Below are 19441 nucleotides of genomic sequence, written 5' to 3'. Positions count from 1 at the left end.
TGGAGGCATCCGCAGTCCTGGATAATGTGTTCCTGTGGCTGCTCTGCTTGCTATGTAAAATTTACATCAAAGTGTTTCATTTTATTTCTTTCTGGCCTTTTCTTAGCAACGCCTTAAGGCTGAATGTAAAGTGCTAATAATGCAAAGTTTTCCCATTTGGCATCTAATTAGCCTGCAATGTATTCACGAATTTAGCCTATCTTCAGCTGAGCTGCCTTCACATCTTCATGTGTTAGCAATTAGCTCATCCTGATTTGTAATTTGAGATAGTTGAGCTTCACTGAAATGCTGAGTCCAGCACGACATCATCTGAGAGCTCGTCAGGAAAGCCAATTAAGGCTGGAGCAGAATTCTTCCCTTAATGGATCCTCAAAACTCTTGGCATATCATTGAACATTGCCATCTTAATCATTCCCTTCAGGCAAAGAGTTTTTGGACGGCACAGTGGGTAACACTGCTGCCTCTCAGCACTAGGGACCTGGGCTTGATTCCCGGCTTGGGTCACACGCTGTGTAGAATTTGCTCATTCTCCTCTTGTCTGCATGGGTCGCCTCTGGATGCTCCTGTTTCCTCCTAAAGTCTGAAAGACGTTGGTTAGCTGCATTGGCCATGCTAAATTCTCCCTCAGTGTACCAGAACAGATGCCTAAAGTGTGACAACTTGAGGGATTTTTGCTGTAACTTCACTGCAGTGTTGATGTAAGCCTACTTCTGACATTAAGGAAATAAACTAAACTTAAAACTATAGAAGGGTGGACACCACAGCACCACTCTGTCCCTCCCAGCAACTGTGCTGAGATATTTAAATAAAAGTTTTTCCTCCGAACTTGAGTCGTGGCTGCCTTAATAACTGAGGTCACCCAGCTAGATGCATACAGAGCAAGATTTCAAACTGACAGCCAAGTCTGGAAGGAAGTGTTGCTGTTTTAAATATCACAGCACTGGAGGAGAGGAACAACTGCTGGCAGAAAGACAACTGATTGAAATGAGAAAATTAGCAAAATGTATTTGTGGCCGTCAGCCACATTGAAAAGGTTGAATTTGTAGAGAGAGGTTTTGCAAAGCCAATTCTCATCCTGTATGAGAGTCATGGATTTGTTTTGGATGGACTTTAATTTTCACATAATCTTGTTTATGGGTAGCCTCGGTATTTCTTTTCCACAATTGACAGTATTTATAATTACTGGACAATTTATAATTGAACTTCTTTCGCCTGCCATGTTAAATATCAAACCTTAATATGAAAACTGTAGTGAAACCTGCAAGCACGCAGATCATTTCGTGTTGCATTAAAATCTACTTTGTTTATACTGTAATTCCATTAAGCCGCTATTCAGGGATGCTGAATTGTTCCTGATGAGAGAAGATTCCCTGCAGTGTAGAAAGAGGCCATTCAGCCCATTGAGACTGTGCCAACTCTCAAAGTACATCTTACCCAAACCGCATCCCAGTTAATCTCCTGAACCTACACATCTTTGGACACTAAAGTGCAATGTGCCACTCCACCTAGCCTGCACCTCTTTAGACTGTGGAGGAAACCCACGCAGTCACAGGGAGAATGTACAAACACCACAGAGTCACCCATTGCCAGAATTGAACCCGAGTCCCTGGTGCTGTGAGGCAGCAGTCATAACCACTGTGCCAAACCCGATGGGGGTCAGATAAGGCACACCAATTGCAGCAGTCTAGTATAGCGACTGAGAATGCTGAAGACTGTGTGGTTACGCGGTGGTGGGAACAGCAAAGACAATGGCTTCAATCACCCTAATGTTTGTTCTTGCATTTCTGTATCCATTCAATGTTCAGAGAAAGAATATTTATTAGTGTCACAAGTAGGCTTACATTAACACTGCAATGAATTTACTGTGAAAATCCCCTCATTATCACGCACCGGCACCTGTTCAGTACACTGAGGGGAGAATTTAGCATGGCCAATGCACCTAACCAGCACGTCTTTCTAACTGTGGGAGGAAACTGGAGAACACAGAGGAAACTCACACAGACACTGGGAGGACATGCAGACTCCACACAGACAGTGACCCAAGCCAGGTTCCTGGCACTGTGAGGCAGCAGTACTAACCAATGTGCCACCATACCACCTAACTAAATACCCAAGGTGGTTAAAACATACACCATAGCACATAGCTTTAGTGACTAATTCTGAATTGCTGGTGTAGAATTTCTGGTTTGCTTTGTTAACACTAATGTGGAAAATATGTGTGTTTTGAAGTCATTGGATGAAGGGAGAGGAAGAGGCAGAACTGAAGTGGTAATTCTGTGATCCCACGCTTCCCGAGGGAACTACGCTCCAGGGGATCTAATGTGGATGGAGGATTGGGGAACTGCCCTTTAAATTACTGTCTTGATTTGAGTTTGTAATTTTCTTCTTGTTTTGAAGCAGTCTTGAACAACGGAATTTAAAAGCTCAAATTAGAAAAAAGCTCCCAATGACAGCGCACTAAATAATAGCTTGACAGCCACTATTACTGTGGCAAATCATAGGCTGCTCAGTCTCAATTTAAATATAGAAGGCGCAGACTTGGAAGAACAGACACAGATTTCTTTAATTAGGTTGCAAAATATATGGTGTCAACAACAAATGGCAGAAAACAGTCTGTAAATTTAAAGGGTGCAACAGTTCAAAGGATTCTGATTTTTCTGTTCGTCCCTTGCATCTGTATCGCTGGCTGTCCTGCCTGACTGTTAATGCCTTCGGCAGAAGCTTTCTAATGATTTAATTTGCAGGTTGATAAGACCTTGCTGATTTCTGTAGCTCATTCTGTAATATCTATAGGCTTAATGGCTTGCTGGTTTTGTCAGTGGGCCAGCCAATATCATTCTAACTCATTTTTTTAAAAAACCTTTAGTACAAGGCAATTGCTAAAGTGCATTGCACTACTTAATGGGATCCACTTCGTTTTATTATATGTAGCACTGAAATCATTGCAATCTAACTTTATAATTGATATCCTTGCTCTAACCTTTTTAGGTCACCTACCTTTGCCCTCTGATTGTTCCCAGGCTGACTGTAGCCTACCCATCTGATTTTGGGATTGCCCCCCAGCCCCGATTCTGTCACAGTTGCCCCTCTGTCCTTCCTAATGGGACAAACCTAGCAGAACTGGGTCTGCTACCCAATGTCCCCCACACAGACTGTGAGCAATGATAGGAGATAAACTTGTAAACAGCGATTTGAATCATACAATGCAGAAGAGGTCCTTCATCCCATTAAGTCTGCACCGAAACTCACATAACACCTGACCTCCCATCTAATTTGGTCTGTAGAAATTTTTATCTTTTTTTTACAAAACTTGATTGCCTTCAAGGGCAATTTATTATGGCCAATCCACCTAACCTGCACATCTTTGGAGCGGAGCATTTGGAGGAAACCCAGGCAGACATGGGGAGAACGTCCAAAACCACACAGATTGTGGCCCAAAATCAGAATTGAACCTGTGTGCCTGGCGCTGTGAGGCAGCAGAGCTAACCACTGTGCCACCGTGCCGCCAATTGGAAGCAATGCTAATTTTCTAATAGACTGATTAGTCCTGAAGTCTCGATCTCAGCATGTAACTCAATGGGTACTTGATTATTTCAGCTGTTTGTTGATAGTTTTGTCGCAATGAGCATAACATCAGTGTGGAAAACATTCACTCACTATCTGTTCAGCAACCTCTTGTCAGTGCTATTTTGCTACTTGGAACATTGTTTGGTTTGTAATGGAGAACTGTTCAATGCCTAAAAGGCTGGGTCTCCCCCAGCACCACAACGTAAAGTGGTGTGTCTATCCATTTGTACTTTTCATACACAGATTACTGATAAATTACAATTGTGCATCATGCACCATTGGTGATTGTACTTTTCAAACTCCACTGTTATTCATAAATGGTATGTTTTCTTTTTACAAACATATGAAATTGGAGCAGAAGTAGGCCATTCAGCCCCTCAAGCCTGCTGCACCAATTGTTCAGATAATAGCTTATCTATTCATATTTCAAATTCTACAATCCCAACTGTCCCTGATAACCTTTTGATTCCCTTGCACAAAGCAAATTTATTCACCCTGCCTTAAAAATGACCCCCCCCCCCCCCTCCAAAACATTTTTTGAGTCAAAGTCCTCATCTCTATTCCAAAATAGCAACCCCTAATTTTAAAACAGTGCCCCCTGGATCTGGCCTCCCCCTACAAAAAGAAACAGCCTGGGGTTTTTCCCCAGGAAAGAGAAGACCGTGAAGTAGCCCGATTAAAAGGCCTTTCAGACCATGGAAGAGTTTGATGGGGAGGGTAGCCATGAGAAGACATTAGAAACATAGAAAATACAATCAGGAGGAAGCCATTCAGCCCTTTGATCCTGTTTCACTGTTCATTTTGATCATAGCTGATCATCAGATTCACTGTCCTGATCTCTCTCCTCCCTCCCCACCCCCAAATATCTCTGGATCCCTTTAACCCCAAGAACTATAGAAACATAGAAAACGGAGGTAGAAATACACCATCCAACCCTTTGAGCCTACTCTAAATATTTGCAGGGGAGACTGGGGTAATACACAAGATAGATACTAAAAACCCCAGTAGGAAGTTCAGGGGAAACCCGTCTGCCCATGATTATGGCTAGAATTTGGAACTTGCTACCGCATTTGCAGTGGAGAGCAAAGATGCCTCTGAAGAGAAGGGAGGAAGGTGCAGAAGGATGTGTTGCTGGGGATGGATGATGGAATATGTGGAGTGTAAACTGGGTGTGGACCACTTGGACCAAGTAGCCTATTTCCGTTCTATAAATACTGTGGAATTTCCAAGTTAGCCACGTCACCTCTGGTGCCACATTTCCACTGTGCCAGGGACTGGATGTGTGACAGCATGTATGCTGCCATTGACCAGTTCCCATCCATCATCATCTTTTCCATGTCACACCACAAAGTGGGTCTTTTTAACATATAAAAAAAAAGTCTTTAGAAACCTATACCTTGCAGAAGGGCACCTGAGATACCAGAGCTCACTACTGAGCAGTCTGTACAGAAAAACATCTGGGCTGAGCAAGTGTCTTTAGCATGCTATAAGAAATCCTGCGTAAATGTATATTGTCTAAATTGATGCAAAGTTAGGCTACATTTGGTTCTGCAAACCCTCCATTTCGAGGTGGTAGGTGTCTTTAAATTCGTGTACTGAAATTGAGAGCAAGTATAATTATGTGCCTGTCGAGTTGATAATTTATGAATGACGCTTAACAATGCAGTCCACTTTAAATAATGTATAACACTAAGTACCTGATATCTTATATCAGTCTATTGCTAATTTAAATTCCTTGAAGTCACATGCTGAACAACTTGTTCACAGTATGCCGAGAGATGCTTATTATCTATAAATAAACAGTCCCTTTCTGAAGAGTCGCAAACTGTTCAGTTGGTTCCATTTTCTTGGTGAAAATAATTACACCTCTGTCAGCTAATTTTATTGTTTGTGTTGAAAGGCATTTATTATTCCGTGTCAGCTTGCGTCGCTCTCTATTGCATTTAACCCATTTGCTGTTGCCAACCATACATCCTAAAACAACCTAAACATGCACAGTGTAACTTATTACCTTCTCTCCTTTTCTATTTTCCCAACAGCACCCCACCGCCCCAAACGCACACTTTATGGGTGGCACAGTGGTTAGCACTGCTGCCTCTCAGCGCCAGGGACCCGGGTTCAATTCCCAGTTTGTGACACTAAGTAAACTTTAAACTACAATTTTCCCAATTTCTAAGGTTAAGCCCAGTACTTGCCCCATTTCTGCATTACTAGAACCACTGGATGGTAAGCACGTATCAAATGTCAAATTTTCATCATTGATACTCTACAGTTGAGGATTCTGAAAGCTTTGCGACCCTTTCCCATTTGGAATGGGATATAGTCCAATGTTCAATCTTTGACCTGCTTTACTTGTCAGAAATGCCTGTTAAATAGCTGACCGTTTAGATTCTCCACCTGAGTGCGTACCTGTTTGCTTGTTTATTTCTTAGTGTCATAAGTAGGTTTACATTAACAACTGCAATGAAGTTACTGTGAAAATCCCCTAGTCACCACACGCCAGCACCTGTTCAGGTACACTGAGGGAGAATTTGGCATGGCACCTAACCCGCACATCTTTCGGACTGTGGGAGGAAACTGGAACACTCGGAGGTACCCACGCAGATATCGAAGAAGTGCAGACTCTGCACAGACAGTGAACCAAGCTGGGAATTAAACTGGGTCCCTGGCGCTGTGGGGCAGCAGTGCCACCATGCCACCCATTTTGAAGAATTCTATTTCAGTGTCCTAAAATGTTTGTTTTTTAGCACTACCTTTGTGCAACTTTACTAGCTGCAACAAACAAAAAATAGTGTCCTCACAATAAATGTATTCATTTGGTCCGTCTCAATGCAAATCAATATTGCATTTCCAGGTAGGTTAAAAGCAGGTTAGTGAAGACTCTAGTGTTAAATAGTCTGAGGAGGGAATATGTAAAGTTACTTTTCAGAAGGACCTAATTTTCTGAGATTCTGCAAGATAACCAAGTGATCAGTAGTCACAAAAATAGCCCAACTTCTAGGAAATGGTTGTTGTTACAAAGTTGCTGATGGAACCATAATGAAATAAGGAGACATTGAAGAAGCTCTGTGAATGATTATTTTGAATGTTTTTTTTAAAGAGAGTGAAGTCCTTTTGAGTTAATGATTGCAATCTATACCACTAAGTCAATTTATTCACTGAAATTGGCTCGTTGCCATTGTAGGTTCCAGATGCCATATTAAAGTGTCAACGGGCTGGCATAACCGTGCGAATGGTGACTGGAGATAATATTAACACTGCTCGTGCCATTGCCACCAAGTGTGGCATCATCCATCCAGGAGAAGACTTCCTTTGTCTGGAAGGAAAAGAATTCAACCGGCTAATCCGCAACGAGAAGGGCGAGGTATGGTGCATGTCAAGTATGAGGTACTGAATAGCATATGTATACATCAGTGGCAGGTTACAGTACAGGAACAGCATTCTCAAGGTGACCCAAGTCAAAGAAAGAAGTGGGAGGAATTAAACAGTGTTTAATGTTATTGCATTGAGCTTACTTCAAAATTTGAGGAAGGAAAAAGTGTGCAAAATATTCCTCCCCCTTGCTCTTCCAAATATTCACGAGGACAACTGAGCTAGCTACACGATGCCATGTTGGAGTAGAAGGTCAATGGAGGCTTCCCGTCAGTTTTTTTAGCTTTCATCTAGCCTGTCGCTAAGCTTGGAAAGCTGCTTGCAGTAAATTTTGGAGGCCCGTACTGAATTCTAAAACTATTTTATTTGTCAAAGGTGTTCAGTGCATTTTGTGTTCCCAGAGAACTGACGAGACTTAAGACAAGATCTGTGAAATAATACCAACTGAATTGTTCAGGCCTTTTGTGATGTAAATACTCCACATGGTTGACAGAAGGATATTGCAAGGTTATTTTTTGTACGGGTTGTTCTGTGTTGTAAATATTATGAAGCTGTATTACTGGCAAAACAATGGAATGGTTTAAGGCTTTTTTTTTTAAGTGTGCAATAGGTGGCAAGCATGCCAGTTAGGTCACTGCCTTTCCAAGATATCTCAAAGTTGGGGCTGGTGAGAGTTTTTTTTTTGTGCCTTTCTCCTTCGTACAAATTTTTGTGTAGCTAAACCAATATGGGAATTACTGCCAATTTTCTAATATGACCACATGACATTAGTAATGAAATCAAATAACCACTGTTGTTGCTTGTGCTCTTGGGGAGTGCTAGTTTAAAAGAAACACAGGAAAAATACATCTATGAAGTGCATTATCACATCTCCAATTGGGATGTCATTTGACGTATGTGGTAGCCATTCTGTGACCTGTGTCCCAAAAATAGAACTAAAATGAATGATCACTCATTCTGTCTTTGGCATTGATTTAAGGGAGGAGACTGTCTTTTCCGTTCAAAGAGATCTTTAACTTTCATGAAAGACAAACAGTTTAGAGTATCCATAGGATGCTAACTCTGACACGTACTTGTTCAGTATTGCACTGGGATGTCAGTCTAGTCCTCCAGTCAGCTTGGAGCCCACAATCACCTAACCCACACGCCACGCTGAGCAGAGATAACATTGGTCATTAAAGTGATAGCAATCTTCGGTATTCAGCTTGAGCCGTGACAGATAATAGATGATGGGCTGTATGTCTTTTATGTCCTGCCTGCTTGATGGCCTATCAATGATGCACTTGTTCTGAATCTCTGATCTTCAACTGGAGCAGCTGAATCCTGTCTTCTGATAATGATGACAGGCAGGAGTATTTTTAGCCAGTTAACTCCTGGCATTTTCTTGGAGGAGAGGTGGCCTTGGCCAGAAGGATGGAAATTTGTGTAGTGTTAAAGGAGTTCATGCAAAGTTGAATTCTGATTGCCTTAAATCATGTGCCCCACAGTAGTAACTAACCTAGCATTAATTGATCATTAACTTTGCATTGTTGATGGGAAGCACTCGTTTCTTGTGCTTCAGCAAACGGCAGCACAGTGGTTAGCACTGCTGCCTCATAGCATTTAGGGTCCTGTGTACGATTCCTGGCTTGAGTCACTTTGTGTGGAGTTTGCATGTTCTCCCTGTGTCTGTGTGGGTTTCCTCCAGGTGCTCTGGTTTTCTCCCACACTCCAAAGATGTGCGGGTTAGGTTGATTGGCCATGCTAAATTGCCCCTTAGTGTCAGGGGTTAGCAGGGTAAATACGTGGGGCTACAGGGATAGGGACTGGGTGGGATTCTGGTCAGTGCAGACTCGATGGGCTGAATGGCTGTCTTGGTGCCGTGGGGATTCTATGATTCTAGAACCCACCTTTTTCCACAACTTCACAACAATGTTGTGGGAACCTGGATGATTCCAGCACTGTTCTGAATTAGTTAAGTGCATCTTTACTTCTCAGCCTGTGACAGACTGTAATCCTTGGGCTGGAAAGAACATGAGGCTTGTGATTGTACATGCAAAAATTGCCACCTAGCAAACCGTTTGTTTTTCTGAAACTGGTGTGACACTCCAACCCTCTAATGTGAACCAAGTCCCCACCTTAACTAATAACTTGGTCTACCCTGTAAGGGTGAAAACACCAGAGCTTTGTCTTTTAGCACACACCTCAGCTGGGATGGGCACGATGGGCTGGTTTCAGACCCAGAGATTAAGGTTTTCAGGAAAAATAGCCATGCTGGAGGCTGTCGAAGATTGCAGTTAGCCCAGGAGTTGGTGCTTTGCCCCAATCACTTGGCATATAATTCTTGCCCAGGACTGAGGTGACCCATCAATATCTCTCACTGACATTTGCTCGGTGAAATGATTTACCTTTGTTCCATCAATCATTTAACTTGCTCGCTGTAAAGGGCAAGTGGTAGTGAACTCTGAACACAAGCAGTTCAGTCAGTTTCACTGGTGCTGTTTGGTTTTTCAAAGCAATTACAGGCATAACAAATGCAGCTTCTGCAGCAAGGCAAAGATTGCATGTTCAAGTCATTTTGGCACATTGCCTCCATCAGAGTATGTGCATGTTAAATGTAAAGCAATCACGTTTGAAAATAGATACATTAAATACATTGCTGTGACCACCGCAGTATCAGATCAAATGGCCTGGAGCTCCTGGGCACAGTTTGGTTTTTCAGGTGGTAGCAGGAAGCCATTGGACATGTAAAGCTGAGACCGGTAATGCCTTGCGTCATTACCCACTTAATTTTCCATCGACAACTCTGACACCTGGTGGAAACACCTGCCCTTTTTGGCCAGGAACGTGCAAAAGAGACTGAAGAAATATGATCACTACCAATTCAGTTTTTCCATTCGGGAAAGTAGGAAGAGGAATTTGTCGGTTAGCATTCAGTGGCATATTCGATGATACTCGTCATTGAGTGCTTTTGATTCACTTTCTCACCTAATCCTAACCAAAATCTGCCCATTCATACTCCCAACAATGTAAAGTGGCTGTTCAAAGTTGATAACTACAGACCAGGTGGAAGACACATTGAATGGGAGAGTCAGTGATCAAGCAGGTTGATCTCCCAAGCTAGGGTAGAGTCAGTTTTCAAAGTAATCAATGAGGTTTAACAGAGGCATCATCCTAATGCAATCTTTCAAAGCCATCTCTTCATCTTTTGGCTAAGATGAAGTGTCGGATCAAGCCCAAGATGGGGTGCAATACCTCCTCTGTCAGCTTGGACCTTGTTTGTCCCTTTCATGGGTGCCATGAATTAGAACCATTGAGCTTTTACAGCATGGAAACAGGCCCTTCCGTACTTGTCCATGCCACCCAGTTTTTACCACCAAGCTCATCCCAATTGCCCACATTTGGCCCATTTCCCTCTGCCTATCTTTCCAATGTAACTGTCAAAATGCTGCTTAAAAGATAAAATTGTACCTGCCTCTACTACTACCGCTGGCAGCTCGTTTCAGGCGCTCACCAGTCTGTGAAAAAATTGCCCCTCTGGACCCTTTTGTATATCTCCCCTCTCACTTTAAACCTATGCCCTCTAGTTTTAGACTCCTTTAGACTTTGGGAAAAGATGTTGACTACCTAGCTGATCTCTGCCCCTTGTTATTTTATAGACCTCTATAAGATTACCCCTAAGCCTCCTATGCTGCAGGGAAAAAAGTCCCAGTCTAACCAGCCTTTCCTTATAACTCAAACCAAGTCCTGGTAGCATTCTAGTAAATTTTCTCTGTACCCTTTCTAGTTTAATAATAACCTTCCTATAATAGGGTGACCAGAACTGCACACTGTATTCCAAGTGTGGCCTTACTAACGTCTTGTACAATTTCAACAAGACGTCCCAACTCCTGTATTCAACGTTCTGACCAACGAAACCGAGCATGCCGAATGCTGCTTTCACCACCCTGTTCTTGAAAGTGGAGACACGTGGAGTTATGAACCTGTACCCCTAGATCTCGTTTGACAACTCTCCCCTGTGCCCTACCATTAACTGAGTAGGTCCTGCCCCAGCTCGATCTACCCAAAATGCATCATCTCTCGTTTATCTAAATTAAACTCCTCCAACTGAATTCAATTTGAATTCAGATTTGGGATTTTTTGGATGGAATTGAATATTTGGGGAAAAGTCTGAACTGACCTATTGAAAATTTGCTACATTTTGTTTTTGTCTAGTTCTGGTTATTTTGTAACTTTGACTTTGTGCCATTGATGTGGCCGGGGGGGGCTATCATTTCCCCCTCACATTTCAATCCTGTGCATACTCATTCGCTCTGATGGATTGTTTGGTGAAGCCATTCAAACATAGCACTGCAAATATAAATGTCATTTAGAAACCAGATCCATAAAATCAGAATCCCCAAACTTACAGCTAAGGAGTGACCTATCCTCTGTCCTGACAGCAATGTTCCACAGCCTATTTTTTTGCTGATTTGTACTTTCAGTCAGCCAGTGCACTCTCTTCTGGGTCAGTCTTTCAGCTGAGTTAGATCTCTCTTGATGCTTAAGATGGTTAGAGGTTGCCAACATACTTTATGCCCTGAAATGCTATTAGAATCTGTTCCACTGGTGCCAGGTTCTCTCATCTACAGGAAGATGTGAAGGTACGGTGGATTGTTGCAAAGCAGAATTCACCCATCGCTTTTGATGGCAGTTGTGAGTGTTTCAGTGGGTTGGTTTCTATTACCTGCCCACACATGGATGTGTTCAGAGATGTGGTGTCATGATATCTTGAGCTCAAAACGGCATTGTTTTAAGGTGATCTTGCAAACTGCAGCAAGGTTGGCCTGTTTCCCACTGCGCAGGTGGAAGAAAACGTTCTTTCTGCTTGTATCACAGCATGGTATGGCTTGTGGTTCTCGACAGAGCAAAAGAAACCACAAAAGATTGTGAATGTAGCCCAGTCCATCACGCAAACCAACCTCCCATCCATTGACACTATCTACAATTCCTGCTGCCTCAAAAGCAGCCAGCATAACGAAGGCTCTCCCCCCCCCCCCCCCCCAACCATACCTCAGACATTCTCTCTTCCATCTTTTTGTTGAGAAAAAGATAGACGTCAGAGGTCACATACCTACCAACTCAAGAACAGCTTCTTCCCTGTTACCATCAGACTTTTGAATGGACCTACCTCGCATAAAGTTGATCTTTCTCTACACTCTAGCTATGCCTGTATCAGTACATTCCACACTCTCTCCTTTCCTCCTCATAAGCGGTATGCTTTGTCTGTATAGCATGCAAGAAACAATACTTTTCACTATATACCAATACATATTACAATAATAAATCAAATCAAATATAGGCATATGTGTGTTTCTTGGCCTCCTTCAGAAAGCATATCTAAATTATATTTCTGTAGTTGACTGTGGCCAGTATCTTGATACATTTACGCTGTAATATCTGCCTTCAGGATTACGTCGGGATTTTTCTACCTTTGATGTTTATTGGAGAAATACAGAAAGAATGCACAATAGCTGTGGAATGTAGTTTCATTTTGACGTACGTTGCTCTTTGCCCTGTTTTTCTACTTGGCATAAAACTGAGATGATTTTGTGCTTGTGTGTGTATGCTAAATCACGAGAGGCAAAGAGCTATGAAATTGGATCTGTATGCCAAGTATAGCAAACACAACAATGGTGTATTCCTTCAATAAATATCCAGGCATTAACACAGGAACACCACTGACCAGCTTATCCATTTGTGGCTAGGAATAGATTTCTTGTTGCAGAATGTGAAATGCTGTCATGACCCATCAAAAGTGATGGGCAAATTCTGTTCTCTACATTGTATCAAGCCAAGACCCTATGTTAATTCATTTCTGAACAACAGCAAATACCTTTCTGAAACTGTTCCTGTACCAATGCAAGAAATGTTGGGGGACATGAGGCAATACTTCTGTTGGAGGGTTCAATCCCAAAATGGAGCTACATGAAATGTTGTTTACATGCAGTTCATGAACTGTACTTTTTGGGTGCCATGGAAAACTAACTATTATAGTCTTAAATACAAAGACAGCATGCTGAATGATAAAAAGGGATGGCACAGTGATTAGCATTGCTGCTTCACAGCACCAGGGACCCAGGTTTGAATCCCAACTCGGGTCACTGTAAGTTTGCACCTTCTCCCTGTGTCTGCAGCGATTTCCTCCGGGTGCTCTGGTTTCGTTCCATAGTCCGAAAGGCGTGCTGGTTAGGTACATTGGCCATGCTAAATTTTCCCTTCTGCCTACCTGAATAGGTACCACATACCTCCTCATAATTTCCAATTAGGTGCCAGAGTGTGGCGACTAAGGAATTTTCAAAGTAACTTTGTTGCAGTGTTAATGTAAACCTATTTGTGACACTAATAAATAAACTTTTTGCCATTAACTGTTTGCATCGAGATTTCATATTTAATTTCTTTTCTCTTGTAAGGTGGAGCAAGATCGTCTCGACAAGGTTTGGCCAAGTCTCCGTGTCCTCGCACGATCTTCCCCAACAGATAAACACACACTAGTGAAAGGTATTTGAATCAAGTTTTGTTCAGAACCACAGCTGTACTGTTTCCTACTGAGAAAGATGTACATCAAATTGAATCTGCAGGCTGGAGTCGACAAGTGTTTTTGATTTTTGATTTTGGATTGAAGTTATGGGGAAGGAGAAAAAGGATGGCATTAAAATAGTTCTGAGTGGCCTTAGTGTTACAGGTCTACAGTTGGTGATAATCAGAGAGACTGAACAAATACAGATCATTTTCTACCTGTGAAATTGCATTTGAGAAGCATGATTATGTTGAACAAAGCTTTTAAACTTCATTATTTGTATGGTTTATAACAAGCATATTGTGGAATGTTTTTGTACTAACATTTAAAAAATGTTGTCAATAAGTGTTGCAAAACACAAGTATCAGCTAAGTGCAAAGCACCTAGAGGGTGTAGGAAGGTACTGCCATCTATACAAAATGAAGCACAATTAAACAAAGCACAGTTTAAATGCTAGAACCTGAACTTGAATCTTTCTGCAGCCCGATGGCATAGCGATTAGTGCTGCTGCCTCTCAGCGCCAGGGACCCAGGTTCAATTCCGGCCTTGGGTGACTGTCTGTCTGTGTGGAGTTTGCATGTCTTCCCTGTGCCTGCGTGGGTTTCCTCCCGGGTGCTTCAATTTCCTCCCACACTCCAAAGATGTGCAGGTTAAGTGGGTTGGCCATGCTAAATTGCCCCTTAGTGTCCCATGGTGTGTTAGATGCTCTGTCAGAGTTGGTGCAGACTCGATGGGCCAAATAGTCGTCTCCTACTCTGTAAGGATGTAAGGAAATCAAATATAACATCGTCAATGATGCTATATTTGATTTCAACCCAGAAATGAAAAATGTGGAGCTGTCTTTCCTATTTAAGTGAAACTAGTTTTAGAAAGAATTTATCTGTCCACAAAATACAACAATGAGCATTTTTGTACCTAAAGCAAATGTGTTCAATTTTAGAGCATTTTGCTCTGATGTACTTAACTCTCTGCATATAAATCATGCTAACTGCTAGAGGGCCAAAGCTAAACAGCTGGTAGGTAGATTATTATCACATTGGGAAAATAGGAGGTTAGTCATTTCTGGGTACCATATGCCCACCCCAGCTTATAAAAGTGCTTAACAATAACTAATATTCCTTATCTTGCAGGAAACTTTATTTCTCTACAGCCTATACAAAACAAATTTGTGTCTGAAGCTCCTTAAAAATCTACTCGAGCAACACTTGCCACACAATATGCTAATGGACAGCCTCTCGGAATCAGCACCGATGCTAATTTAGGGCCTTCAGTACAACTGGGTACAGTTTCCAATCTCTTGAGGCCGTGGCTGATGTTAGTCAGCTGAGTGCCTTTGCCACATTGGAGATCCAAAGTACCCGGGTGTTGTGTGGCTTTAGATGAAAAAAATGTAATTAAGCTTCCTACCAAGTAGTTGGTAACTTTGAATTCAGCACCATTAAATGGATTATCATTAAATTTCAATTGCAAGGGGGCACAGGTTCAAGGTGAGAGGGGAGAGTTTAAGGGAGATCTGCAGAAGAAGTTTTTCAGAGTGGTGGATGCCTGGAACACGCTGCCAGAGTTGGTGGATGAAGCAGACACATTAGCAACATGGTGGCACAGTGGTTAGCACTGCTGTCTCACAGCGCCAGGGCCCCAGGTTCGATTCCTGGCTTGGGTGGCTGTTGAGGGGGTTGAGCTATGAGGAGAGGCTGAATAAACTAGGCTTGTACTCGTTAGAGTTTAGAAGAATGATGGGAGATCTCATTGAGACGTATAAGATGATGAATGGGATGGATAGGATAGACGTGGAGAGACTCTTCCCGCTCAGAAAGGACAGTAGGACTAGGGGGCACAGCCTCAAGATAAAGGGGGGGGGCGGTTTAGAATGGAGTTGGGGAGGAACTTCTTCACTCAAAGGGTGGTGAATCTCTGGAATTCTCTGCCCGTTGAAGTGGTGGAGGCTACCTCGCTAAATATTTTTAAGACTCGGGTTGATGGGTTTTTGATAAGAGAGGGGATTAAGGGTTATGGGGAGAGGGCAGGAATGTGGAACTGAGCCACGACAGATCAGCCATGATCTTATTGAATGGCGGGGCAGGCTCGAAGGGCTAGATGGCCTACTCCTGCTCCTATTTCTTATGTTCTTCTGTTGTTTGTTGAGTTTGCACATTCTCCCCATGTCTGCGTGGATTTCCTCCAGTTTTCTCCCAGTGTCCAAAGCTGTGTGGGTCAGGTTGATTGGCCATGCTAAATTGCCACCTAGTATCAGGGGGACTAGCAAGGTAAATATGTGAGGCTATGGAGATAGGGGCTGGGTGGGATTGTGGTTGGCGCAGACTTGATGGGCCAAATGTCCTTCTGCATTGCAGGGATTCTATGATTCTATTTAAGAGGCATCTGGAAGAGTACATGAATAGGGAGAAAAGAGAAGGATACGGACTGAGTAAGGGCAGAGGCTTTTAATTTAAATAGGGCGTCATGATCGGCACAGGCTTGGAGGGCCAAAGGGCCTGTTCCTGTGCTGTACGTTCCTTTATTCTCTTTATTCTTTGGAGTCGGGGGAGAAGTTCCTTATGCCACTTAACAGTCCTTTTGAAGGAAAGGTCTGGTTTTTGTAGGTCAGGCTCACCTTTTTCAATCCAAGCTGATCTGAATGTATGAGGGAATGCCCCTTCCAGTACAATACTGTCAGAATAATCTTTTCTTAAATTAAAACATCAGCTTACACACAAGGCACCTTGCCTCCAGAATCTATCACTCACAAACTACTTAGGCTAGAATTTCTCAACTTCAAAGAAAGCCAATTTAAAGAGCACTTCAATCTGTAACGTAACATCCCCCTGGCCAACCTGGTCATTAAAATTTAATCTCTAAAGTGCCTCTTCACTCACTGGGACAATGGGAAGCAAGCAAAAAAAAAACAGCTTTATTCATTAATAGCTTTATTATTTGAAAAATGGATCCATACATCTGTAAGTAAAAATCAATGTTCAGAATCACTTTGCTGTCCTTTTACCCCGAGATGATGACCTCAGTTGAGGAAATGTCAGCTTGGGGAGGATGCTGCCTTGAGAGGAGCGGTTATGCTTAAAATCGTGTCGTGCCATGATTTATGATCCTCGTCCAGAATCACTTCAACATTCTGCGCTCAATTTTGCTTTACCTTCCCCCTCCAGACCGCTGCACCCTTTTTTCACATATTCACAGTGCTAATCCTCCTGGCACTAAGGGGCAATTTGTCATGGCCGATCCACCAAATCCACACACCTTTGCACGGCCTGATGGGAATTATGTTTCTGACTCCCCTTTTATCTCCCTAGTTTTCAAATGTATTTCAAGAGTGCACTGCCCCTTGATGAAAAGCTCCCTTGGACTTTCATGGAAAGACCACATTATACATAAGAGGAAGTTCTACAATGTGAAAACAAGGCTCAAACTGTTATATGGAAAAGTTTAGTGATCAGAATTTGTGTAAGTTAATACCCAATGTCCCTGCATTGTACAGAATTGACAATGGAGTTTGAGACTATGGGGCAATCTTACCAAAAAAATTCCAAATGTTGAACAAGCATGAAAACAGGGGAATTCTTTTGGATAATCTTCCTGTCATAATCATATGACACTTAATTAAAAAGAGAGCCCAGATGTGATTCCTGCCAGTAGGGGGAGGAGGCAGAGCCTGTTTTCAAGGAAAGCTTGCTGGTGAGTTCTAGGGATGCTATTGTGCCATCCTAATCTCCTGGGGATCTTCTGTTGCTCCCTGCCTACCCCTCCTTTCCTGCCAGGAACAATCCCAAATTTTCACTTCTCACCCGATCATACCAGCTTGCATCTCCAAACGAGCAGCGGAACAAACCAGTAAGATCACACCCTACATCTTTTGGTACTGCCCACTAGAAGAAAAGCTGAAAACACGTAAATGTTTTCATGCATTTATATATTTATTTCTGAGAGTTGGTGTCAGTTCTTGATGTAGGATGTGTTATCAAGGCTCCTCTTTGTGCTTGGCAGAAGCATAAAATAACATCACATTGGGCAGAATAAGCAGGAATTTAACTACCCAGTATAGATTTCTCCAATCAACATAGTGTTGGAAAAGCTCAGTAGGTCTGGCAGCATCTGTGGCAAGAGAAACAAAAGTTAACATTTCGAACTAACGAACCAATATTCTGTGATATTTTAGAATCCTAGAATCCCACAATACAGGAGGAGGCCATTTGGCCCATCAAGTCTGCACCGACCACAACCCTACCCAGACCTATCTCCACAACCTTATGCATTTACCCTAGCTAGTCCCAGTGACACTAAGGGACAACTTAGCACAGCCAATCTACCTACCAGCATGTCTTTCGGATTATGGAAGGAAACCAGAACACCCAGAGGAAACCCACGCAGACGGCAAATGTGCAAACTCCACGCAGACAGTGACCCAAGCTGGAGTTGAACCCGAGTCCCTGGCGCTGTGAGGCAGCAGTGCTTGCCACCGAGCTGCTCCAACTTGGAGCATTGACTCTGTTTCTCTCTCTTCACAGATGCTGCCAGACCAGAGTTTTTCCAGCATTTACCTGTTTTATTTCAAATGCCCAACACTCACAGTATTTTGTTTTGATTGCTCCAATATTACTATATTCACTGATACCTGAATAAGTATGCATGTGTCGGCATTTCTTGTATGACAGTTCCTACAAAGTGCTACCTTGTGGTCCTTTGACACACTGACACAGTGAATGCTATTTTGTTAACGGCCAAAGGGTGTTTCCTGGTGCCCCTCCCAAGAAGTAAGATTTAATCAATGTTTGGAAGTAATAAGCAGACCAGATTTGACTGCCAAAGCTCATTTGACCAATTGTGCTGCAAGTATTTTATAAATATATATTTTAACCATTTAATATTTGCATAAGCCCAGATACAGTGTGCAGTTTCATTTGACTAGTTAGCTTTTTGCTGAGTGGCATAACGTCCAAATCAAAATTATTACACTGGGCGCTCCTTCTCTAGCTTAACGGAAAGAGTCCGAGATACCAACAAGTGGGTCTCACGATCAATGAAATTTGGCAACAAGGAACAGAAAGAATGGATTAATTCAGGCATCAACACCAGTGTGAGCAATGATGTTATAAAGTTTACAAGTACATGCCACATTAAATCAAAGCAAATGCTCAAATTTTCATTCCTGATTTTCATCAATTCTCAATAGACAAAATGACACAGGTATTAAAGAAATTGGATCAAGAAGGCAGAAATTTACATAAAATGCTTCAAACATTGATCTACCTTCAGCGTCCAGCATACAACTTAATGGTAAAATATACAATATCATTGCTGAAGAAGTTTTGCTTAATGGCAGAAATGTTGCACTATTTGTTATTGATGGGCTCTGACATTGAGATGTTTTGCTAATTATGAGTAAAATGATGATAAATTGAATTGGTAATCCAATCCCTCCATCTTCCCCATTGAAGAATTGCATTTTGCCGGATCATCGAGGTAATTGCATGGCCTCGGTTGAACTTTAATTTTGTTTACACAGGTATCATTGACAGCACAATCGGAGAGATGCGACAGGTGGTGGCTGTGACTGGAGATGGGACAAATGACGGCCCAGCGCTGAAGAAGGCTGATGTCGGCTTTGCTATGGTACGCTTTCATTTTCCCAATACATCGAAGAGTCACTAAATTGAAGCCAGTACTCATTTAAGAAATACTCTATCCAATTTGAAGTGTCAGTCTGCCTTAGTGGTAGCTCTGTTGCTTACGATTCAAAAGGTTGTGAACTCAAACCACAATCAGGGATTTGAGCACATAATCTAATTTAGCACTTTATTGCTGTATTCAGGGAGTGCAGTGTTATTGGAAGTGCTCTGTATCAATTGGTGCATTAAACTGAGGCCCCTTTTCCTTGGTTACATAGACTGTGATGGGATCTTTTGTGTCTAATAGATAACCATGTTTCGGATTATTTTTCCCCTGAGAGAAGAA

General features: G+C 42.3%; 1 protein-coding gene across 8 annotated transcripts in view; it reads left to right on the top strand.

Moving 5' to 3' along the window:
- LOC145356936 (plasma membrane calcium-transporting ATPase 1-like) overlaps positions 1 to 19441 on the top strand; it is a 259985-nt gene that overhangs the window by 194618 nt on the left and 45926 nt on the right. For all 8 annotated transcript variants that reach the window (XM_080209940.1, XM_080209943.1, XM_080209939.1 and 5 more), the window contains 3 exons: positions 6752 to 6931; positions 13371 to 13458; positions 18993 to 19099. In XM_080209940.1, coding sequence (XP_080066066.1) covers positions 6752 to 6931; positions 13371 to 13458; positions 18993 to 19099 — 375 coding nt within the window. The remainder of the gene's footprint in view (positions 1 to 6751; positions 6932 to 13370; positions 13459 to 18992; positions 19100 to 19441) is intronic.

Source organism: Carcharhinus amblyrhynchos, chromosome 22, assembly GCF_965287045.1.
Source record: "Carcharhinus amblyrhynchos chromosome 22, sCarAmb.v2.hapA, whole genome shotgun sequence".
NCBI lineage: Eukaryota > Metazoa > Chordata > Chondrichthyes > Carcharhiniformes > Carcharhinidae > Carcharhinus > Carcharhinus amblyrhynchos.
This window is presented reverse-complemented; position numbering and strand designations above follow the sequence as displayed.